Raw genomic sequence first — 25,295 nt, forward strand, 5'->3', positions numbered from 1 at the left:
CGCTCTAAATTGTGGGCCAGTCTCTTGGGGTAAAATGGAAGAGAACAATAACTCAAAAGCACTGCATTGGCCCCAAAAGACGCCGGCCCACCGGGCATCTACCCGCTATGCCGGATGGCCTGTCCAGCCCTGCTCTCACCTCATTCCAGAACAACCTGATGGTCTTCTTCTTCTTGTTGAAGAGAAGAGGCTCGGGAGGAGGAGGTATTAGGGAGCTGAGCGAAGGGGGAGGCGGAGGAGGCAGCAGCATCCCCGACAAGGGAGGAGGCGGCGGACAGGTGCCGAGCACGGGCGGCGGTGGAGGGAAGGAGGGGAAGGAGAGCGGCGGAGGCGGCGGCGGAGGAGGAGGAGGCGGCGGCAGGTCGCTGCAGCTGCTCATCAGGGTGGCGTCCAGGATGTCCACGTCGTCCTCCTCCGTCAGGTCGGTGAAGTTGATGTCGCCGATGCGCAGCTCTCGCGGGCTGGCTAAGAGTTGGTCCCAGATGGTTTCCGACTCCTTTTTGGGAGGAGCAAGCGGCGTTACATCGTCGGCTTGGCTGTCCGAGTGCGGGCCGCCGATGTCCTTGATTAAGTCTCCGAAGCGCTCGGCGAACTCGCGTATGCTCCCCCGCTGCTCGGGTTTGTCCTCGCGGTTGTCGTCTATCTGTTCATCGCTCGGCTGCGCGTCGTCGTCCTTGTGCGTCTCCTCTTTGTCGTCCTCCTCTCCTTCTTCCTTCTCCTTCTCTGCATCCTCCTCTTCCTCGCAGGGCTGCTTGTTTTGCGAGTACAACATGTCCAGCATGAAGAGTTTACTGTGGAGTTTGCTACTTTGCTTGTTTACTTCTTCTTCTTTGAGGTCTGAAAGGAAGAAGACGAAGGGAACGTTGGTCAAAGGTCAAAGGTTAAATGAAGATCCGCACTCACCATTCTCGTTGCTCCCTCGCTCCTCTCTCTCCAAGGTGCTGCTGGCTGACGAGATGCTGGAAGCCGAGCAGTTGTCCTTCTCGTTCACCTCCTCGTTTTGCCGCTCCTTGTCGCTCAGGATGCCGCTGTCCTCCTCCGCCTCCTCGCGCTCCTTCGTGGCTTGAGGCTCCTCCCGTTCGCCTTCCTCCTCGCTCTCGATCTCCGCCTCCTCCTGCGCTTCCTCCGTTTTCTCCTCCTCTTGTTCTTCCTCCGGCTCTTTCTCCTCGGGTTCTACGCTGGCCCTCGAGCCGTCGGCCTCCTCTGTCGCTGGGAAATACGATTTTGTTTATTTTCCACAATGCTCGTATCAATACGCCACAGACGCATAGTGTAACGGTTGATGTTTTTGCTGCGTTCAAGGGGACTTGTGTTTGGACGCGGGCACGTGGATCAACACGCATTTGCACGCGCGCTCGCAAGAAAAACAAACAACGCTTGGCTAATGCGAAACCACATCCCGGCACACAAAGCCGGGTTGTGGCGGCAACTGGGATACGAAGAGGAAATGAAGAACCGAGTTCCTGTTTGTGCCAAAACGCAACTCGGGAGTACAGTCGGCGCAGTGACGCCGGCGGGGTTAGAATAACACGGCGTCGCCCCTGAGCTACTGTACACACCTCGCGGCACAAATCAGGCACTTTAAAATAGCCCTTTGACCCCTTCACCTATTTCCCCATCTTCTTTCATCTTGTTTTTCACTTCAGTTTGTAGGTCATCATTGACAAATGCACCTATCTAGATGCTGCCAAAGTAGGAAAGTAGTAGCGTAAAAAAAAAAAAGCATCATGAAGACGGAAAAAAGGTAAATGTGGATAATAATAAGGTGGGGGGAGGGGATAAAATATTCTTATAATTTGTTAGGATGAGAAACGTCTTTACCTGGGAATGGTAGTTCATTTAGCAGAAAACAACATTTCAGACATTTCAATTGTCTCTCAGACCCAACTTAATGGTGATAACTTGCAAGTAAAGCAGAAATGTCCTTATAGTGAAGTCACAGGTGAAAATATAACCAAACTAGGTCCTGCGCACTCAGAAATGCAAATCGAAATGTAGTTAAAGGGTCTTCCATGCTAGCATTGGATTACTTTCTTATCCTAACGAGAAACTTTCTAGTTCAAACGAGAAATGTTCTCGTCCTAATGTGAAACCACCCAGTTAATGAATAAATATTTTCACAGGCCAAATTGTGTCCCCAGTTCGTCCTTGATTCATTCTAAACTAAAAAAATCAAACTTTTTTTTTTAATATGCCAGTCAAAACCCAAAAAACGTATAAATACGTTTTGTAATACTTTGTCCTGCAATCCCAAAAACCTATTTATACGTATTTTATGATTTTTTTATGCTGGAGCATACAGAAGGCTTTGATGCAGCTTCTGACCTGAAGAGGTGGTTTAAAGCAATGGTAGTTATTTCAAAAAACGGCCAGCAGGTGGCAGCAGAGTAAGAGACCAGCCAGGGCCATGATGCAATAAGCTCCTTTTCCCAGTGTTTTCAACAGATTTGTGAATAATGATGAAACTTATGCCAATTGCTCCAAAACAGAAAAAGATACAAATATTCTTCTTCTTTTAGATGAAAGAAGAGACTCTCATCTTTATTTTGGTAGGTTCCATGTTTTTATAGCGATAAAACACAATATTATGTGGGCCTTGCAAAATCTGTCAAAATCCAGTAAAACAGCGAGGAGCGAAGGGGGTTGCTTCAGTGAAAATGGCTGGGAGTGAATGAGTTAATAGATACAAGTAGGTGGGAATCATCACTTGTGTTATATTTACAGTTTTAACTATGAATGAAGGCAATTCTAAACATTTGCGGAGAGAGCAGTCCCTCATCATCCCGCTCACGATTCTTACCATCTGGAGAGGCCGCATAAGGGCTGGCGTTGGGTTCGTCTTCGTTGTCAGCCTCCGCGTCCTCTTGCGAGGACGGGGTGCTGCTGCGCGTCGACGACGTCCACGTCTCGGAAGGTTCAAAGGTCAGGCCGAGCTCGGGGCGAGTCCTCGGCCCGCGGGGAACGCGCTCTTTCTCGTATTCCTCCGCCGCCACGCGCTCCACGTTCTTATACCTGAGAGGGAGGATCACGCAAATTCGGTTTCAATCAAGAAAATAATGCAAAAAAAGACTTGTTTGGTTGCTCAACGGGCCAAAATGAAAACCTATTCACGTTCAATCCCACAGCATCCAACCTGCCAGCTGGAGCTTGAGTTTGAAGAGTGGACCCTCTCCCTTTCTATGCTCCTTCCACTAACCCCTCCTCTCTTTCCCATGAATATGTGGTGCTTCTGTTCCGAGTTCATTAGCATCGGACCACTTCAGAGGTCCAAGGGAACTGGATACCGCTTTGTGTGTGTATTAGCACGGTGTGGAGTGAGGGAAGAAGTGTGACAAACTGTGTGTATTTATGGTGAATGAACCTGGAGAGACTGTCTGCAGATACAAACACAAATCCGCTAAAGGACCTTTTCGATTGGATGCATACAATCAAGTTTCCTGTTGGCAACGTGCATCACTGTATGCAAAATATTTCATGCAAGTTTCATTGCAGGTCGCTGAGGCTCTTAGTGTGAAGGAAACGCAAAAATATTTGCATCAGTATGCAAACGTGCGAGTGACATCTTAGTTCCGCATGTTAGCTGGCGCTAGTGGTTCTCACGAGAATTTGGGGGGGGATCTATAAGTCCTAAGTTGAAATATTCACAACGTTACACTGACACAGAAAAGAGGAAAAAGTTACATTTCCTACTAAATTGCAAAATCTTGCATGCTTCCAATCAATAATCTGCTGCTGAGAGTGACGGGAGAATGTCTCGGGAATGAGGTCACACGGAGGATCTGTACACACTTTAGAAAGTAAACAGGAAGGAGTCGAGGATCATAAATATTTTTTTCTTCTTAGCAGCAGATGCTTTCAGAATTATCAAATAATTTCCCTCATTATTTCTCTCATGTAATAAGTTGTCCTACCATACTAGGAGGACAATTGAGGCAACATTTGTTGTGGTGCTAAGAGCCATGTTAGTGACCGGTGAGGCACTGACTCCTCTTGAGTCAGATATTTAAAAAAATAATAAATAAATAAATAAATGTTGGACTGAAAAAGAAAACCAATGTAAAGTTAAAAAAACAAAAAAAACAAAACAAAATAATAAATAAATAAATAAATGTTGTACTGAAAAAGAAAACCAATGTAAAGTAAAAAATAAATAAAAAAAATACCCAAAATAATAAATAAATAAATAAATGTTGGACTGAAAAAGAAAACCAATGTAAAGTAAATAATAATAATAATAATAATAATAATAAATAAATAAATAAATGTTGGACTGAAAAAGAAAACCAATGTAAAGTAAAAAAAAATAAAAATACCCCAAATAATAAATAAATAAATAAATGTTGGACTGAAAAAGAAAACCAATGTAAAGTAAAAAAAAAAAAATACCCCAAATAATAAATAAATAAATAAATGTTGGACTGAAAAAGAAAACCTTTGTAAAGTAAAAAAAAAAAATACCCAAAATAATAAATGAATGTTGGACTGAAAAAGAAAACCAATGTAAAGTAAAAAAAAAATAAAAAATACCCCAAATAATAAATAAATAAATAAATAAATGTTGGACTGAAAAAGAAAACCAATGTAAAGTTAAAAAAAAAAAATACCCAAAATAATAAATAAATGTTGGACTGAAAAAGTAAACCAATGTAAAGTAAAAATAAAATAAAAAATACCCAAAATAATAAATAAATAAATAAATGTTGGACTGAAAAAGAAAACCAATGTAAAGTAAAAATAAAATAAAAAATACCCAAAATAATAAATAAATAAATAGATGTAAAGTACAGACCAGAATACCAAAATAGAAAAAAAAGTATAAAAAAAAAAAATAATAATTCTACTAGACGGCAGGGAGGCTCTCCCTTTATTATTATGCAAATGATGTTTTTCTCTGATTTTTATAAATAGTAAATGCCAGTTCACATCCGAACAGCAGCTTCGGGAGGCTATTGTGATATCCTGCAAATAAATTCAAGAATAGAATCTACAAAAAAGGTTTGTTTCTAAAACTCGAAAATGATTCTCTAACAATCGACGACTTGAGACGGCTTACCTCTCTTCCCGCGCCACTCTGACCTCTTCCATTTTATCCACATAGTCTCGGCTGTGGCACACACATCAACAAAGATTGAAGTATGATTAAAATCAGCAAGAAGTGATATATGGAGAAAAAATGACAGTGTGCTTTTTGTTGTTGATGTCAAAATAAGTGATAGTAACACCTATAAAACAACATGCATGCAAACCAAACCTGTGTTTATTCCTCTCCTCTCGTTCGATCCTTTGCAGTCTTTCCTCTCTCTCCACCCGGCGGCGCTCTCGTTCGGCCGCCAAAGACTCTTGGTGTTGGCGGTACGAGGAGGATAAGAGACCCCCCAAAGGCGGCCTGAGGGTGAATGAGAATCTTAATTGAACTGTTTTCATATCCTTGTATGACGATAATCACATGACATGCGAGTGCTCACTGGATCATGCAGATAAACAGAAAAAAGCGTAATTATGAGGATGGCGCTCGATCATGTGACTTCACCTGGGACTGGTGGGCGTGGTGGGGCCGCTGTGATTCGAGTAGGACGTGAGACCTCTATTCCTTGGAAACGAACAAAAAACACGACGGCAGTGAGATTTCAAGGTAAGGAATAATGTTGACTGGCTGGAGTCGGAGGCAAGACACGGAGGTAAGATGATGATTTGCTGCAAAAAAAAATCACCAGGTGCTTTGATTTTATTATGAATGTGCAAAAAAGTACTGGTATTAGTTTCTTTTCTGTATATATTTATCTGTCATATCAAGTCCAACTACTTCAAGAGCAGATCCAAGTGCAGAGGAAAGTGCATCCAAATGCTTGAGGGAACAATTCACCAAAACAATGCTGAGAAAGTATAAAGAGTCACCATTGTATGCAAATGAAATTGTTAAGAAGTGAAGAGAAGTTCCTTAGAGGCCGACAGGTGAAGAGTGGGGGGGGGGGGGGGGGCAAAGTTGTTAGGAAAACGGAATAGTGACAAGTGTGCCAAGAACTGAAGTGAGTCTTTCTAACAAAGTGTGGAAGTCTTTCAGTGATGTGATTAAAGAAAAGTGAAGCGCATTCAAAGAAGACTTGCTCAAAGTGAAGAAGATTGTGATTAAGAAAAGATTGAGGAAAAGCCAGAACCAAAAGATGAAATTTCAAGTCTGGGTGTCCCTCTGACCTGTCCGTATCCACAGATTGAGCCGACGTCTCTTCATCCATGTCATAGGAGAAGAGGTGGAAGGGCGAGTGGGGCTTGTAGGGCAGGTGCTCGGGGGATGGATACAAGCCGCCGCGCAACGGCGGGCTGACCTCTTTGGTGGCCGGCACGGTGCTGGTAACCCTCTTCCTGGCCAACAGGGCGGCCAAAAGCGAGGGGGCGCTGAGGGGCGAGGGCATGGGAGGCGGGGAAATGGGCGTGGATGGGGAACTGACGGTGCTCGCAGGATGTGATTCCTTCCAATTCCCGGGATCTCGCTCATGTATGGGTTTGGATGTGATGGTGATGGACTGGATTGTCCGCTGGATGATGGATGGAAGATGGCGAACCGGGCTAAGAAGAGAGGATTGGGATAGGATGAATAAACATGAAATGAAGTAAATGGCAACCCAAGTGGGAAACAGTGAACGTGTTCTAATAGTTTATAAGAGCTTCGGAGATTTGTTTAACTCATTCATTTCCAATTGTATTATGGACGTCAATAGCCGTCAATGGCAGCGGATGGATGACTTTAAGAAGGCCAGACTGTGCGGTTTGCCCCATTGTACCTGGAACTACTCTGACTAGGCAAAAAAGCGTCATCGTTTTCATCGGAATCAGACTCAGTCAGTGCAGGCTCATCCTCTTCATGCTCCTTTATCGCTGCATCCTCATAATCCTCATCTCTATGGAAGGGGTAGGTCAGATAGAAAGTTCGGTTACATGCACAGGCGGATGGCAAGATATTGGATGCAAGGTTAAAGGGAAATACACAAAAAGCATCACAATTCAATTTATATTATGTGACCGATGTAACCTGTAATAATGAGTCCGAAAGGGGAAAAAAATGAATAAAACAAAACAAGAACGTGAATGGGAAATGATTTGAGCGCTATAATCCCAATTCACAACATGCAAGTACGCCCTCTAGTGGTTTTAAGCAGATTATGTTATGACATCAGAGCAGTCGAATTGGAGTGTTTTTGGAACATTCCAATCATCCCCAAAATGCTAATCAAGTTTTTGGGGGTTGCACAATAGCATCAGCGCATGCGTTTGAATTCAGTATTTGGTCAATAAAGATGGAATGCAGGTACAAGAAGTGAATTCATGGAGAGGGTTAGAGGAAATCGCGATGAACTTGATTTCAAAGACACACTACAGCATCTGTCGTTCCATATCCGTAATACTGATAAAATGTTATCAGTATTTTGATACCATACATAGCATACTCAATAAATTAGAATATCTTGGAAAAAATATTTTAGAATTCAAAAAGTGAAACTATTACTATTTACCCATCCCTTTATATTTTTTTAATACATAAATTACAAAGTGTTATATTACGTGTTAATCTGTAAAAGTTTCACTTTTTGAAATGACCTATCGAAAACAATTTACCGTTCTATAATATTCTTATTTATTGAGTTGGGCCCGTAATAACATGCACAACATATGATGCCAACAATTGCTTTTTTAAAATCCTATTGTTAAAATACACACTGTATTGCAAGCTTGATTATAAGTGACTTGCAGCATACATACTTTTTAAGTACGGCTTAATTGCAACACAATCCTGTGCAAGTGAAGGGAACTTATTTTAGAGCACACGTTGAAGAGGAGCCTGTGCTTGTTTAATAGTGTGAACAATTTACGAATTAAAAGGGCAGCTGTTACATCCTGGAAGATCCGACATAATGTTGATAAAGTGATACTTGAGACACACAATTAGCCTCTATGGAGGTGAAGGTGCATGTAGTAATTGATGGTAGTAGAGGACCACATAAGGTCAGAAGCTGATCTTCTTTCCAGTGAACTCAGTGAACTTTTGAACTTACATGGATGGAAGGCAACCTGAAAGTGCTCTGGAGCAGAAAGTGTTGACACAAAAACCGTCAGAATTTTTTCTCCTGAGTTATTTCAAGAGAAAATCCTTTAAGAAATGACAAGTGGGTTGTTGGTCTACGGACATCTCCTCTTTCGTTTCCTCACTCACCTCTCGCTAATCTCCTCGGCCCTCTGTCCGTTAAAGGGGTGGAATCCCCCCCTCTGGGGAGACGCGGGGCTGCAGGGGGACGCATGCCCGGATCGCACCAGCGAAGCCCTGCGGCTCCGCCTCCTCTCCAAACCGCTCCGCTTATCCCCGGCGCCGATGCTGGCTCGCCGGCGATCCCGTCGACCGGTTGGCGGAGGCTGGCTGTCGTCGTCGCCATCCTCGTGCCGGAGCGTGGACTGGCGGATAAATATTAATCAGCTGTTAAAAATAGGAGGAACACTTTTTATGGCTATTTTTTTTTTTTATTCATTCAAACAAATAGTTTGTCCTTCACTCCCAAAAACGTATTTACATGTTTTTTTAAATGTTTTTTTTTTTTTTTTTAATGCAAGAGCATACAGAAGGCTTTGATGCAGCTTCTGACATGAAGAGGTGGCTTAAAGCAATGGTAGTTATTACAAAAAACGGCCAGCAGGTGACAGCAGAGTATAAGAGATCAGCCAGGGCCATGTTGCAACAAGCTCTTTTTGCCAGTGTTTTCAACAGGTTTGTGAAGAATAATGAAACTTAGCTATATTATAATGCTAATTTCTGCAAAACGGAAACAAATACAACTTTTTTTTCCCCCTTGTGAAAGAGGAGACTCTAATCTTTCTTTTGGTAGGTTCCATGTTTTATAGCAATAGAACAGAATATTCTGTGGGCCTTGCAAAATCCGTCAAAATCCAGTAAAACAGCCAGGAGCGAAGGGGGTTGCTTCAGTGAAAATGGCTGCGAGTGAATGAGGTATCCAAACCTCATAAATGTTGAGCTGCTCAACCAAGTCCAGATCAGTGCCTTTCCGACTCAGGTGTCTCTGGGTTACCGTCTCCATTCCTTGCTCCTCCAGACCATCCACCATGTCGTAGAAGGAATCTTGGTCTGGTAAGGCCGCCAATGTCTGCCGAAACAATAAACACAAAGTTGATACGAATGCTTCTGTTAGTTAAAGCATTTAGAGAGTCTTCAGTGTAGTACCCAGTTTTGCCACATCATGCTCGGCAGCACTGAGTCTACTAGGTGAGATAAAGAATAATTAAGAGCAAGAAGAAGACAGAGAAGGTTGCCAACTCTGCTCCACTACACAAGTAATTAATATCCTTGAATGACCTTATTGATTAGAGTCATGGCATAGACCAGCAGCTCTGTGTCGACGCCATCTTTCTCTTGTAAGATCTCCATGGCGTTGGACCACGCTTTGATACCTGGACACACAAGTTCAAATGCTAAACCACCTGGATGAATTTGTAGATGAACCGAATTCCAACTGACGGGTTTTAGTGCACCTCTTTTGGAATCCACCGTGGATATGGCTTCTATGAGAAGCGGCGCGTTGGACTCGGAGTACTCCACGAAGACCAGCAACAGTTTCATGGCTGTTTTTACCACCAGACGGAACTAGAAACCAGACAAGAGAAAATGTTTGCTATTTCTGTTAAAAGTGACAGAGCAAATAGTTTTTAGGTTTTTCCAGATGTTTTACTTTTGATCCGACAAGCGTGTAAAGCCACTCGATTGTCTCCGTGTGGCCGATGACGCCGTTCATCCCGTCCACATACAGCATGATCTGTCCCAGAGCTGTCAAACGCATGATAACAAACACATTACAATAAACAAACTACCGCCACGCCTGCAATCTTTGCATCTCATAATCTCCCTTAATCTCTCAACACCGTCACACGTTCATTTGAACAATTTCAAGCACATTTGAAGGTCATGTTAACATAACATCACCTACACCTGTGAAACACACCATCGATGGCATATGTTATAAAAATAACGTGAGTCATACGTGCACCCTTTTTATTTCAAGGTGATTAATAGCAGGGGTGTTTCTCTCGGGGGACCGCAGACAACTGTTCTAAAGTGCACCGAGCCGCCCCGTGTTGTTTATCACATGGCTGCAACTGCTTTGAGTCATTAGGCTGATAATAGCAAACCAAAACACTCCATCATCGTGCAACGATGCTCCATCTAAGTATACAACTAGCAGGACTTTGCACAAGGCTGAAATTAAAACAAAAACTAAGAATACTTTTACGTACATTGTGGACTTTTTCTGCTTTGTGTTTTTGCCCTTCTTTACTATGTTTCAGTGTACAGTAGTATATTGGCGTTACAATGTGTTCTAAATACCTCTTAATATGTAGTTCTGGTAGTTCTGGTCCGCTTCTGCGCCCACTTTAATGAGACACGTCAAGCCTTCAGCTATCACAAACTCATGGACCAGGTCTTTGTCATCCTAATGTACAGAAGATGGAAATTAAGATCATATTTCGGTATACATTACACATCCATGCAATGATCAAATACACATTTTGCCCAATTGCATTGTTTCTCCCCCCCAGCAGGAGGCAGTAAAGTCTTCGTTTACAACAAACTGTCAAAATCAAGCGCAATCTGTTCTACCCTTGCTAACCTTATGGCAAAAACAAGATCAGCAAGTTAATCATGTAACCAAATCCAAAAGACGCAGGCCGCGCCCCCAAAACATGTCATGTTTTGTTTTTGTTTTCTTCTTTTTCTGGACATGTCATGTTTTTATCTTGTGCGTTATTATGCATAGAGAAGATTAGGCTCAAAAGACTTGAAATACAGCAGTGTAATGAACTCCGCAGATATTGGAATACAATTTCAGTGTACTTCTGGGTGGCATTCAATTTTATTTACAACATGGAAAATCTTCATATGTGGTGTTGTTGTATTCCAAAATAGCACATACATTCATATACTGTACTGTTGTATGTTGTGTAAGAGCTAGCTATCCTTGACTCAACTATTATGCTATCAAAACAAAGCATAGTGTTACCATTGCTTTACTAGTCTTGTGAACTCAACAGAAACAAAAAAAATGTTACATTTCCTACTAAGCGTTAGCTCGACCTTTATGCTATCAAAACACACTTATGCGCCCAACTTGCTAGTATTGTGAACTGAGTAACAAAAAATGCTAAATGCTAAGCGCTAATAAGTTTTGGTCATTGTACCTGAAAGACTTGCTTTAGCGAGAAAAGCGCCCGCCTCAAGTCGCGTCCATTGGAGTTATAAAGTCTTTCTGCAAAGAGAGAGAAACATACATATGCTTTAATAGTTATTAAGATTTAATTAGGAATAGGCTTTACACATTTTATGAAAAAAAAAAACTTCTAAATTAGTCTCAGATGTGCAAAGCTTTTGAAGTGAGTGGAGTTGATGGACATCATCACACACATCAGTGCCCTGCTGGCCACTGGCACTGAACACGACACCGCACACTTTCGCCGTGTCCTCACTGGCCGTGCGGCACGTGTGCGACCTCTCACCCCCCCCTCTGTCTGTCTCACACGGACACACACTCACACACAAACACATGCGCACACGGACACGTTGCAGTAGTGATTAGAGTTGTAATGGAATGTTAATGAGCTGCTGGCTGGTTTTCAGCTGTGAGGTATTCAGGTCACGACATGGAAAGTACTCGGGACCAAATGCTATAAGTGCTGATAACACGGCAATTATACTTAACCTTGTCCATCTTCCAACATAAAAATATATATTTATGACCTTGTTAACTGCACTCCATATCTGATGATGTATAAATTTTACATTTGTATGCTGATGTGAAATCCTTTGGACCATTACAAGGGGGACAGGGTTTTGCTAAAAGCATATGAAAGTGAGGGCACCCCCGATGTCGGCCCAGACGAGGGCGAGTAGGGCGGCGGCGCTGGCCTGTCTGTCTGGGGTTCAGTGGTAACAATCTCTGACGTGAGGCTAACCCGTGGCCAGGGTCACAATCATTATCATTCCACACGAACAATTACGCGCCTGTCTGTCTCCCCAACGAAGCAACATTCATGAAATATGTCTGTCTATACAACAGTTAGATGTGACCAAACAATTTGATTGGGCAAGAGACATTCCACGAGTGATGATAATATACAGACTTATGCTGCATTCGAGGAGAGCGGGAAGTCGGACTTTTCTGACTTCAAACCAGGAAGTGTGTACGGAAACTTGCAAAGTTGGGGGGGAAAAGGACCCCGACTTCACCGATCGACTTCAATGTGACGTCACTCTTTGGAAACACAAACTGCGAATGGTAAAACACAATTTACTTGAGTATAAAATTAGATAGCTTTCTTCATTCATAACTATTCAACGTAACTTCACGAAACACAACATACATGGCAGTATACTGCATGAAATTGGTCAAAATGTGTTTTGAGGTCCACAACAAAAAACAATTTATCACTATCCGCCATTTTGGTTGTTTACTTTCGCCTCGAATGCTTTCAGGTTGGATGGAACTGGGAGAATCCAAGTGGGATAACTCCGACTTCCGAGCTTCCTCGAATGCACCATTAACACATTCTCCGCCTCACAGGTGTTCTAATCTGTTAATTTAGCCTACATTAAAAGTCAGTTAAAACACAATTTACTTGAGTATAAAATTAGATAGCTTTCTTCATTCATAACTATTCAACGTAACTTCACGTAACACAACACACATGGCAGTATACTGCATGAAATTGGTCAAAATGTGTTTTGAGGACCAAAACAAAAAACTATTTATCACTATCCGCCATTTTGGTTGTTTACTTTCGCCTCGAATGCTTTCAGGTCAGAACTGAGAGAATCCAAGTGGGATAACTCCGACTTCCGACCTTCCTCGAATGCAGCATTAACACATTCTCCGCCTCACAGGTGTTATAATCTGTTAATTTAGCCTACATTAAAAGTCAGTTAGCTAACAGAGGCTGTCAACAAGTTTGCGTTGCTAGGATGGACAGAAAAACATTTCATTCAAAGCATAAATGGTTGTCAAATGAGGACAAAGGCAAGAGAATAGCCCAGAAATGTCACCACAAACCTCCAGGTATGCTCATGTGATTAATTAGGAACAGACTCTCGGCCAGGATGCTAACATGGCTAACAAGTGCAGTCATTGTGTCGGTTAGCTTAATTTTACATTTCCAAACTACTTTGTGTAACTTTTGAACATCGTAGAGCTCGGCAAATGACTTTACTTGAAGTGGACTAATTGTCCAAAATACACTGTGAAAGTGAAACAGCAAAACAAGCTCCATTTGTTTGATTTTTGGCTAGTTAGCTAGCGATTAACTCCGTGGCTAACACCACAGTTTGCTGCTATCTGTGTTGTGACCGAGTCAAATAAGTGATTAAGTAAACAAATTAATCTTTTGGTTTTGTCACTTGTTCGTTATTACTGTTGGCTAATGAATATTGCTTGTAGAACGTGTGCATACAAGCAATATCACGCTTGAGGCCATGATGTCGCACCATAAATCATCACGGCTGTGATTTGGTCGACGGCACGAGGCCACAGGCTCCTTCTACTCCGTCTCATGTGATATTGCTAAGCGGTGATGGAAACAGTAGCCAACATCATCAAACAATCAAAATTAGCTCTAAGAAGTGTTCAGCATACAAAAATAATCGAGTCAGGCATGCGAGAACAAAATTAAACTGATTGTCTAGATAAAGGCAGCACGGTGAGGGTTGTGGTTAGCATGTCTGCCTTGCACTTTCGAAGTTCAATGTTTGAATCTAGGCCTTTTTGTAGGGATCTTGTGTGGGTTTTTCCGGCATGACAGGTTTATTGAACACTCTAAAGTGCTGCATCAGATGTGAGTGTGATCGGTTGTTTGGCTATGTCATAAATCATGGAATCCAATAATAAAATGCTTTACATTGAGACACTTTACACTCACTGGCCACAATCCAATGAGTCCCAACACAGTATCCTAGGGTTTGACGGACACTGCCATAAAGCTGTTAATTAAATGTTTATTATAGTGGGTGTCAATTACATTTTGTCAAAATGCACTGCATCATATACGCCAATATTTTTTTCGTCTCCCATAGCTAAATAAGGAAACATAGTGCTAGATTGAAGTGTCATGTGACTGGATGCCCGTTTAGAACATATAGGTCAAACTACTACCCTGTTTTGTTATCCACTTTATAATGTGATCTTTTCCTTATGGGCACTATAAAAAGTTGCCTGCGCCGCTTTTATGGCTTCGCTGCCACCATTTCTGTTTCCTTTCAAATCAAAGCCAGCAACACTGTCTGGGCCACTGGATCACACTTAGAACCACACAAAGAACCTCGAGTGACAACCATGTTCCCTCACCAAGCTGTCAGGGTAACCTTTACTTCAACATCTGCTGCCCATCAGAGGCATGTAAGCATCTGTGATAAGGTTGAAACGTGGCCTAATTTATTGTGCAGTATGAGACCTGCACTTAGGTTCAGAAAATCCAAAATGAGGTCATGTCAAGATCTAATCTGTAGGTGTTACAGCAGCTTTCTGTAGCACAGGTGTGAATTTACAGGTTCATCAACATACTTGGAGATGAACAGTTAATTAGACTATAAGAACTTTTTTTTTTTACTCTGGCGTAAGACTGGAATTCCAATAACTCGCAAACTAGGCACGTCTTAAGATAGATGAAGACAAATGCCTCCAGTTGTTGAGGGAGAGAGAAGAGGAAGGAACGAAAAAACAAAAACAAAACAAAGCCACGGCGTTCCGAGCGAAGCGTTGGCTGTCCACGTGTCCTACACAGACCAAACTCTCATTTTCCCCCGGCCACGCGTTTTATTATTGTCATAAGGAAACCTGAAACACTGGCTGGGATGTGTCATCGCGGCTTGTACTTGTACTTGAGCGCTGTCTGTGCACGCAGCGTGTGGATGCAGACTGGATGACACGTTTTCAGTTCAAACTTTTACTGTCCTCGTTTTTTGTTTTTTTTGAAAGGACACATAGTCCTTCATCCTGACCTCACAGGCGCTGCATTGTGGCAGCCTCAGCACATAATTTAATCCCATATAACCGCCTTAAAATAGATTTTTATAAAGACAAGAGAAAAAAAATAAAAACCGCAATGAGCTGTTATTGTTTTATTATAAACGTCTGCAAGGCCATTTTCCCTCAAATAGTGCACAGGGGGTATTTTTTGCTCAACTGTCGGGAGTAAAAACAAATCTATTTAAGAGGAGGTGGAGCAAGACATTTCTGTCTGTTGATTGGTTGTTTTTGTTTTATTGGAATTATCTGACTTACTATTTATATATTCTCATATGTAACCTATATTACTTTTCATGTATTTTACATAATCATGACTAAGGTGTCAATCATTGCCAACAGCGGTGCACGAGGCTAGTAAGCAAGAAGCAGAGCTAAGCGACCTCAGGCAGCCGAAAGGATTCAGAAGTGACGTGGAATTAGCAACATTAATGCTCGACAGGTACGTTTATCACCAATTGATTGTTCATTCCAAAAAATACCAAAGTAGCAGCTGTGGCTAACTAGCATTGGGTTGTTTACAGTGCTAATGCTAGCTTAGTATTGATAGGCTGCTATTTTGTTGACGCTAGATTTTCTGCGACTATTATGACTTTGCGCTTTCATAATCGCATGCCATTGTGAATGGACGTGTTTGAGAATTGTGATTGTGCACATTTGTGATTGCTTTGGTCAGAGACTCGGGGAGGGGATTAGTGAAGTGTGGCTAAATCAAAATCTCGCTCGCACTATTAAGAATGCACACTCTTAAATCATACTGTAGGTCAAAAAGCATTCTCACACTTAAGAGTATATTACTGACCTTTTTTCCCCCAATTAATAGTTAATAGTTTGTCATGTGGATGGATCAGTGGGAGTGTCCTCGGCACAGAGGGATTCCCCCCATACTGGATTCTTCCTACTACCGCTAAGTCGCTCAGGAGTGCTGAGATCCCTCCTTCTTCCGCCATAAAGAGATTAGCACTGTGACCCTTCAGCTTTGGCTAATCCCTCAACATTTTACTTAGCATCTACTCACAGATTTCACACAAGTCAACTCAGGCTGACATTATAGGCCTGAGTATCACAGCGACGATGTATTTGCGATACGTTAGTCAAGTTCAGAACAAAATCGGTCCGCAAATGACATTAGCCATCGTAGTTAGCATTGCAGATCTAATAGTAGCCGAGAGAGCCTGCTTTGACGGGAAAACTGGCATCAAATTCATCTTATGAAATAAACCTAAGCAAATTGGGAAGGTACTGACAGCAAGACAAACAAAATCATACACTCCATCTGATTGACAACTGAGGTCAATATCGTCATCTTTGTTTGGCCACATGAGTGTCAAGGTCAACCAAGGGTAACATTATTCACAATGGCACAACTGTCAGTGGGTCAAGCTTGAAAGGGGGGGCATCATAGCTGGCGGTCCCCACTGTTTAAGCTCAGCTAAAACCGCTGACGTGTTTCTTGAGGATTTAATAGCACCCCTAAAAAAATCAACAGCCCCCACCCGGCTGTGTGGGCCAATCAGTCAGTTGGTTCTTAAACTAGGTCTTCAGCGGCCTCTAAAATAAAGACGTGAGAGGAGCATGGGGTGTAATGGCACGCTGGAGGGCTTTATTTAGGCTCACAAGTGTCAGTATATCATGCTATATATATATAGCCAGGTTGGGTATCACACACACACTGTAACATGTACAGTATTTTTTTGTTGTTGCTGCCAGGTCATCAATTGAGGCCTTTTAAACTTACAAGTAAGAATGACACGACCATAATGAGACAGTTCCACAACAGTGGATTACTTATGCATCAATAAAATAAAATGTAAATAACGTGTCATTAGTGTGACTTTCTTACAGATCGATCAATTATGAATAGAGAATGTAAGTGGTTCACAGAAAGAGCCCAGAGGTACACCATCGTTAAAGGAGGTTTTGAATAATGGATTATTCAACAAAATATTTTTGAATGGATGCTTTTGGAGGATCACTTCAAATGTTTTTTTCTCAAAGGGGATCCGATTATTGCTGTGTCAAAGTACAGCTAGGACTGCATGTTCATGACTGTGTAGTCTAGAGGGGGAACAAAAAAAAATAGCCCATCAATCTCTCAGAGGCTAATACAGTTTGGATAATAATGGTCGATTACATTCTCATGTCAAAGCGAGGCAGAAAGGAACATTTGGCAGGCCGTGACGACGAAACTGCTGAGGACAACTTTGTTATTTTGCGACTGTCTATTTTCTCTCTGTTGGTCTTGGCCCACGAGGAGGAGCGCTGGAAGCTGCTGATGGTGCGGATGACGATCGAGAGCCCATGAATTTTGAGTGTGTGTGTGTGTGTGTCTGTGCACAGTAAGACCTCCAATGTTTTCCTGTGGGATATATGTGACTAGATGTAACCCGAGTGTGTGTAAATGTCCACATACAGTAAGTGTGAATTGTTGTTTGTCTATATGAGGAGGCCCTAATGACGACAAACAGTTTATGATTTCTGACCTTGGAACTATTTCCCATGGGAAATAAAATCGGTTCCAAAATCCTCCTCGAACAGATGTTGTCAACCTTCAAGTCTCCGCTGTATTAAAAATCCAACCCATGGTGAAGTTATTGAATACCGTCATCATAGCATGGCTCACCTCACCTAATTAGATTCAAATTGCAACTCATCGGTGATTGTGGGAACCGCGCCGAGCTCCCTCCCAGATTTTTGTGTGCACGTGTGAAACAAGCGCTCAGTGTTTTCCCTCAAACAACCCCCACCCACCCTTTGTCATTTCCTCTCATGCCCTCTCTCACTTCTCACGCTCGCCGTCATTGTTAATTGACTGGCCCCGGCGTGCATGTGCGGTGACGTTGCATGGCGGATAAACAACAGAGGAAATTAGAGACAAGATCAGGGATTAGATCCTGAAAGGCGGAATATATCATCCTTTGTAATAGATTTGAATTCAGATTGATGTCAAAACAGAATTGGAAAAATGAACCATACTCTATTTTAGTAAATTGGCTGGTGCAAGAAATAAATAGCGCTTATATATAACAAATTACAACCGTAGATGTAAAGAATTAAACCATGGATGCATCACGATTTGATTTCATGTTTCAATGCCCATTGACGTTCTGTTCAATCGAGTGTGTTTGTGTCTTGGCCACCAGGTGGCAGTGTAATAAGGACATACAAAATACACAAAGAAGAGTTTCACATCTACGTGACTCAGTAAACTGGATTGAAGTCAAAACCCCAAATTTGCTTTACAATTTCACTTTCCATTCAAAGGGGCGGCCATTTTGTCCCTTGCTGTCGACTGAAAATGACATCGCAGTTGCTCAGGTAACAACCAATCACGGTTCAGCTTGTTAATAACTGTGATCAGTCGATAGCAAGTGAGAAAATGGCCACCCCCTGAAATGAATAAAAATGGGTGGATTTTGCTGCTTAATTCATATTCCACAAATGCAATGCTAATCAGAATGCCGCGTTTAGACTAGTGGGGGAAAATGAGAGAAAATTAGAGAAAATGTTTGGGTTGACTTCTCTGAAAGGTTTTAATCACAGAAACATTGATGCTAGTTTTGTTAGCCTTGCATTGAGTGTTAACATTATGTTCGTGGACTTTCGTAACTTATTTGGTTTAGTTAAATATCCAACGTGTGATTCAGTTTCTTTTCTGGTTGAACTTTAACTGTTAATGGCAATAAAGCCATTAACGTAAGCACTTGGCCTATTTTTTGAAGAATTGTTGTCTTATATGGTGCTTGGCGTTCACGCCACCATTTAGTGTGTTGACGATGAAGTTCACAAGTCAGGTTCGCCTTATATGTCATGCTTCCTGTAGCGTTGTTTTTATATTTGGAAGTACTTCTGTGATTTTGTTTTTGTTGTCTAAATACTTAAGTCAATCCCATTGCCAGTGCTCCACCACAGCCAAACAAAACAAAACCCTGACACAACTTTATGCCGATGCAATATTATCTTTAAGAAGCTGAATTTATGATATGCACGCAAATTATATGACACAGCAGTTACCAAGTGTTTGTATTGGACCAAGAGTGTGGTTTCCTGTTCCATTGGGTCCGTAGCCAGAGAACTCATACGAATGTCTACATTAAGGAGGACAGCAAGGAACGATCCCGTCTTTACGTATTTCTTTACATTCTGCGATGTCTGGCAGGTTGGGTCTCCCTCTTGTTTTGTCTTCCATGTGTGTTTCCTCTCCTGATTCACCAGTTTTCCCTGGAACAACCGCTACCCCCCCCCCCCCCCCCCCCCCACACACCTATCTCTCTCCTTTTCACTCTTCTCACAAAGCCCCTTAACTCATCATCCCTTAAAAAAAATACAAAAAAAAAACTCCTGGATCGGACCCCAAGCTCGCAGATTCTCCCGCGCGTGCACGGCATGTTTAGCTTGTGGTGATCCTAATGTTTTATTGCATTATGTAATCGTTGGAAAATGATTAAAACAGATGAGCCAGAGGTTTGCGGGAGGCGCGCTCAGTGGCTATAAGCAAAAATGCAGACTTTGCAGTTAAACGCACACATGCAGCTGAGCACACATTCACACATGGAGTGATATACGCTTATAGTAGTGTATACTGTATATTCTTCCATACAATGTGGATCCTGATTTGAAAACCTCAAGTTTGGGCCTTTGGCTTTCATTGTCTTAAATCTTCGCTCCAGTGGTGCAAGAAGAATTTTCATTTTTATTTTTATTTTTACAAATATATTTTTAAACCGTTGCATGCAGTGACAGTCAACAACAATCGCTCACCGAGGTGTTTTTTATAAGAAACTGTTGGTGGGTCACCAACCACTTAAGGTAATCTTCATACCAGCAAAACTACAACCCTCCATCATACTGTGCGGTGTGCTTTTTTTTAAATTCCTATTTGTCTTTCCACGGCAAGTTAAATCAAATTTTAGGAATAGCATCTATAGTAAAGGCAACAACGTAGAGCAGAATTTTTCACATTCTGTCTCATGGTTATGTAACACGTTTGTATAGTAGTCTTGTTGTTAGGCGGCGTTAATAGGTGCGCCAATGACAATTGCATATTCCCGCCATGCCTCCTAGGCTGAATGACAAAAATAGAACGTCAGACATACAGTCAAAGGAAAGTACTCCAAAGTACAACTAAATTAATTTTGATATTGACTCTGTATTCAATAAAAAAGTGCATATTGGAAAGAGGAAAAAACAGTGTCAGTGGCTGGTTCTGATGGTGACACTGAGTCACTAGTCGCGCTGCCCACTTCTTTTACACAGGCTATTATTTTTCCGGTGCGTGCATTGAGGCTTAGGAGAGCTCACCCCAAAGAGCCGCAGCACAACAGTTGGACGGCTCATGTTTGTCACCATAACTGCAGGCCTGGGAAAACCCTGCCACATCCACAGCAAGCACAACACACCACTTTTGCTGTACAGTAGTTGACATTTATTCCCTTTGACATTTAGGAAAACTCAATGCACGTTTGATGTCTGTTACATTTTTTTATTTAAAATGTGTCATTAATGGCTGAGATTGAAGAAAACTGTCATATGAGCTTAAAGTCAGAGACGGCACATAGCCAGGCAGCAGCAGCGGGTCAGATAGACGTTTGGTGCTTTTTGAGCTACTGCTGAATTATTCCACGACTTCCACCACTTTACACCTCCGTCCATAATACCTCACCAGCTCCACATCTCCCACGGCGGCAGTAAGCCATGACTCATGTGGGCTCTTGCCTGTCGGCGGTGAGGGTAAAGGGGAAACTATGCGAGCGATTTTCCCTGTATTTTCTTCTCGCTGTGACCGAAGACGAGGGTGTCCTCGATTCTGATTTGTCGGAAAAACGCACTGAGAAATGACGCACACGAGCATTCATTTTTGAGCCGTAGTCACAGGTGAGCAAAAGTGTAAGTGTAAATAGAGATATAGCCAGAAAAAGCTACGCAGACTGTACGCTTTTCTCAATAACTTTCTTACTCTACAAAAGAATGTCCCGTGACAATGTGCAGTAGGAACATTGCTAGTGTGGTTAGCACATATTTAACACTTTTGACAACTGCCAAACAAATTATGAAGATCTTCCTACCAATTCATTTCCCACTCAGTTGACAGTGTGAATGTTTGTGTGAATGGTTGTCTCATTATATGTCTTGTGATTGACTTGTGACTAGTCCAGGGTGTAGCCGCCCTTGGCCCAAAATCAGCTGGCATAGAATGCAGCTCTCCGTATCCCTGACAGGATAAGCGGTAAGCTATTAAAGATGGATGGATGGATTTGTGATGCTAATGCTAAAAACAATGCTAACAACAAAGCAGCAGGCTTCCCTTGTTATTTGTGTCTTGATTCGTGCCGAAAAGGTGAAGAAAGAAGATACAAAGGTATTTTAACTAGCTATTCATGTCGCGATTGACTGAATTTCCAGTCAAGGTCAAGGGCTGGCAAGCATCATATGACTTAACAACACCTGATGATCCTTGAAATTCATTGTAAATCTGGTTTGATACTGTCTAAATTTGAATGTAGAGTTCAGCTCAAGCATGGTACGCATTGGCCTGGGAAAGCCTGATCTGGCTTGCATTTGTGTGTGTGTGGGCCAGATGGTGACAGCTACATAAGCTATGCACTTTAAATAGCATCACACCAACAACCCCAACCCCCCTACGACATTAACAAAGATGAGGTACGTTATATAGAAACAAATGACAACCGTGGCTTTGTGTAATTCCTATTTAATTGGGGATTGTTGTCAGTCTGCAAATACTGTATTCTGAACCCCACCATTAGGTTGTCAAAAGTGGTAAAATACGGCTGAGTTATTTCGGTAGCCTTCACAATTTTAGACAACGGAACCCCCCCAAAATTGCATACTGCATCAAATTGAACTGAACTATACCGTTTAACGGAAACAAGCCTCTTGAGTGTGTTATTGCAGAGCAGCCTTTCAGCTTGGCCGTAATGTGTCTGGACCTTAATGACTGCAAAGCCACAGATGTCCTGTTCAACTGCCCCCCTCCTAGCTTAGCCATCGCCAAACATTATCTCCCTGTCACACCATGCCATTGCCAGGCCTTATCTCCCGCAGCCTGCACAGTAAATCGCTGTTCGAACCAGCTGTTTTCTCAACTTGCATCTCAAAGCCAGACTGCACTACACAACTGCGCCCCTGCTGGCATAGAAACAGCCACTTGTCACTGGACCACCGAGTCATTTGAGCCTGTAGAGTTTATTTACTGGCATTGTGATTTACTCCACTTCAATATCTAAAAGCATAGTTTAATTTCCAAAGCCAAGTGACATGGGATTGAACGGAAGCCAGAACACGGGCATGGCCTTTTGTTTTACCTGCTGCACTACTCTCATTAGTCTGGCATACCTGTCAAATATCATAGCCGCTCTATTTTTGATCAGTCAAACCAAGAGTAATTGCTGCATGTAGGAATTCGGGCCACAAGGAAAAATAACTTGCAGAATGAATATTCCCTACTTCCCCAAATAGCTTTAAATGTGTGGCAATACTTAAAAGATTTTTGATTGACTCTCAATACAGCATTCCAGAAATTTCTGACCCCGACGTATGACAAGTCAAAGTCAAAGTTGAGACTACGCAGCTGCGGAAATCTGACATCACACAGTTAAGGAAGCGCCCACTTAACCACAGAGCGACTATAACAGACTACATCAATTGTATGCATTGGTTGCTTTTGGGGTCAGCTTGGTAACCGAGCGGTTAGTGCGTCTGACTCAAAATTGTGAGGTCCGGGGGGGGGGTCGAATCTCTGCTCTGGCATTCTGGTGTGGAGTTTGCATGTTCTCCTAGTGCTTGCATGCGTTTTCTCAAGGTACCTTAGCCTTCCTCCAACATTCCAGAACTGCCATGTTAGGTTCATTTAAGCCTCTAAGTTGTCCGTATGTAGGTGTGAATGTGAGTAAGACTGGTTGTTTGTCTAAAGGCGCCCGGCAATTTTCTGGCAACGAGTCCAGGGTGTGCCCCGCCTCTCGTCCATATTCAGATGGGATAGTCTGGCTCACCCGTGACCCTAATGAGAATTAGGGGTATACAAAAACGTAAAGATGGGATATTTTCATTTTGGATAACATGTAAGAATCTACATGTTCTCTGTTTACATTTGACTGGAACGTGAGTTTGTATCCTGTAAGCTCCAAGAGGGATATTTCGGACTTTATAGCTTTGTTTTGTCTCTTAGCGCACCGAATGACGTGTCTGATATGTACGGTATTTCAGCTATTGCAAATTAAGATTGATCAATCAATTTTTTATCCCGCTTGTCCCCATTAAGGTTGAGCTTGAGTCTATCCATGATGACTTTGGGTGAGAGGAGGAGTACCACTGGTCAAGGCACATGTAGACATAGAAGGATTTGCCATTGAAATCGTTCCCATTTTTTCTTAAAAATGTTGTTGGATTCAAGCTTGATCCTGTATTACGCAAAAGTCGAAACAGTCTGCTACCTTCGTCACGTTTCTGTCATGTCAACACTTTCTAAAGATAAAAGTGTCCTCTGCCATTCAACCCCCACCCGTCATTCCGGAACCGCCTCTTCTCCACCCGTCTGCTTTTAGGCCTGCAACGACTCCACAACCGTTCGACAGCTAAAATTAACCTTTAAACAGGAGGTTGTGGCACTCTAATGCGAATGCAGACCGCAGGATTATCTGAGGGAGAGCAGGCCTTTCAATAGACACAGAGACAAAGAACGATGCTTCTCATACTTTAAGTCTTTTCAGCCTGACGACTAAAGATCGGATTCTGCCATTTGACCTGAATCCAAGCAAATACTGATTCTTTGCTAATCAAAAACACGACCCGGGTGAGATTACAAATATCTTAAATGAATTGATCCCTTCCTGTGATTCAACCATACATCAGTCCGTGCACAAGCAAGCGTAAAAGCAATACACCGTAGACTGATTCTGCAAGCAATCTCAGTATTTGATGGTGACGGACTTTTTTATTTAGTGGATACAATTCTGACCACTACTCAAGCGATTTGAAGGTCAAGACCTCGGAAGGATTAGAGCGCGTTAAAGAAGCAGATGAGTAGACAACTGAGCCAGAGGGCGGGGTAACTGGCCCGTAGGTCTCGAAAGTCAACAGACCACGTTACACTGGTCGTAAGTCTGTTTACTGCAGCAGAATTAGGAAACTGCTACTGTACAGCTTTGACCAAAATCTGTCCTGCTAAAACCTAGACGGGGGCCAAAGTGGTCCTCGTCAAGGTTTGTTGTTGACAACGCTGATGATAGCTAGAGACATTTCTAGGAAGCAAGTGTTTATGTCATACTGCAAGAAAGCAAGCACAATGTTGGTTTTCCTAAAGCCGAGATGTGCAATGTGTAATCCCCCATAAAGGCATGTGCACTGTAGTAGTGTAAGAAAGGGATTTAGCCAACAACGCCAATCCTTACGCTCAATCAACCCCAGCAGAGAGGCTGTCATATAAATGTGGCTTGTTCACTAAGGCTTTACTTGTCGTTTGGACATGCTTATTTGCAACAGGTTGCAGGTTTCTTCTCAATATTTTCAAGCTCCCATCCTGTTAATACGTAGTGAGCCGTATCTACATTTGTGGTTTGGTCGTCGAAAAAAAAAATGATTTAACCAAAAAAGATTCAATAACGTTATGTTACAAAATATAGAATCCAGATCCTGAGAAAAAGCTCTGCTGTATAAGCTTATCCCCAGTCAAGTCAACTCAAAGAAATGGTCCAGCCCTGGAGTGTCAAGGCACACACCAAGCCACATTAGTTCCCATTTTAATGCACACTACTGAGCTGACTGACGCTAACTTGAAAAGAGCAACGGTAATCGTAGGACATACTAAAAAGCGGTTGAGATGTTCAAAATCGCTAAGTGTGTACCCTATTTGTTATACTATAAACAACGGTTACTTGTATAACGACTTGTTGCACATACAAGACTTATTTAAACTATCAGAAGTCTAACTATGGTATTGAACACTTCTAGATGGAAAAATGCATTTCAAATCCCCTATACAGTATAATGTTGTATATTTAGAAATATTTTTGCTTCCCACTCAGTATTATGCTTTTCTGAAGCCCTGCTCTGCTTGATCCATCCTATGATTAACTCTCAATGATCCAGGCTTTTTTTTTTTTTAAGTCGTCATCCAATCAGCACCAACGCTGCTCGTATCTAGTATAGCCACCTGTTCCCTTTTGTCTGATTTGTTCAGTAGTATTTTTTTTTTTATCCTGTTGTTTCACGTTCTTT

The 25,295-nt window shown here is 42.2% G+C and overlaps 1 protein-coding gene across 7 annotated transcripts in view; it reads right to left on the reverse strand.

The window, feature by feature from the left end:
• The window catches only part of fhod3a (formin homology 2 domain containing 3a), a 46,094-nt gene that overhangs the window by 9,158 nt on the left and 11,641 nt on the right, over positions 1 to 25,295 (reverse strand). For 2 of the 7 annotated variants that reach the window (XM_077548076.1, XM_077548073.1), the window contains exons 4-18: positions 11,233 to 11,300; positions 10,382 to 10,487; positions 9,729 to 9,823; positions 9,532 to 9,643; positions 9,356 to 9,450; positions 9,003 to 9,146; positions 8,207 to 8,442; positions 6,780 to 6,896; positions 6,193 to 6,564; positions 5,531 to 5,590; positions 5,252 to 5,386; positions 5,054 to 5,104; positions 2,801 to 3,012; positions 904 to 1,209; positions 140 to 837 (exon numbers count right to left, since the gene is read on the reverse strand). In XM_077548076.1, the coding sequence (XP_077404202.1) occupies positions 140 to 837; positions 904 to 1,209; positions 2,801 to 3,012; positions 5,054 to 5,104; positions 5,252 to 5,386; positions 5,531 to 5,590; positions 6,193 to 6,564; positions 6,780 to 6,896; positions 8,207 to 8,442; positions 9,003 to 9,146; positions 9,356 to 9,450; positions 9,532 to 9,643; positions 9,729 to 9,823; positions 10,382 to 10,487; positions 11,233 to 11,300 (2,807 nt within the window). The remainder of the gene's footprint in view (positions 1 to 139; positions 838 to 903; positions 1,210 to 2,800; positions 3,013 to 5,053; positions 5,105 to 5,251; positions 5,387 to 5,530; positions 5,591 to 6,192; positions 6,565 to 6,779; positions 6,897 to 8,206; positions 8,443 to 9,002; positions 9,147 to 9,355; positions 9,451 to 9,531; positions 9,644 to 9,728; positions 9,824 to 10,381; positions 10,488 to 11,232; positions 11,301 to 25,295) is intronic. The other 5 variants (XM_077548075.1, XM_077548074.1, XM_077548077.1 and 2 more) reach the window with 5 other exon arrangements.

This window comes from Vanacampus margaritifer, chromosome 17 (genome assembly GCF_051991255.1).
Source record: "Vanacampus margaritifer isolate UIUO_Vmar chromosome 17, RoL_Vmar_1.0, whole genome shotgun sequence".
NCBI classification, from domain to species: Eukaryota; Metazoa; Chordata; class Actinopteri; order Syngnathiformes; family Syngnathidae; genus Vanacampus; species Vanacampus margaritifer.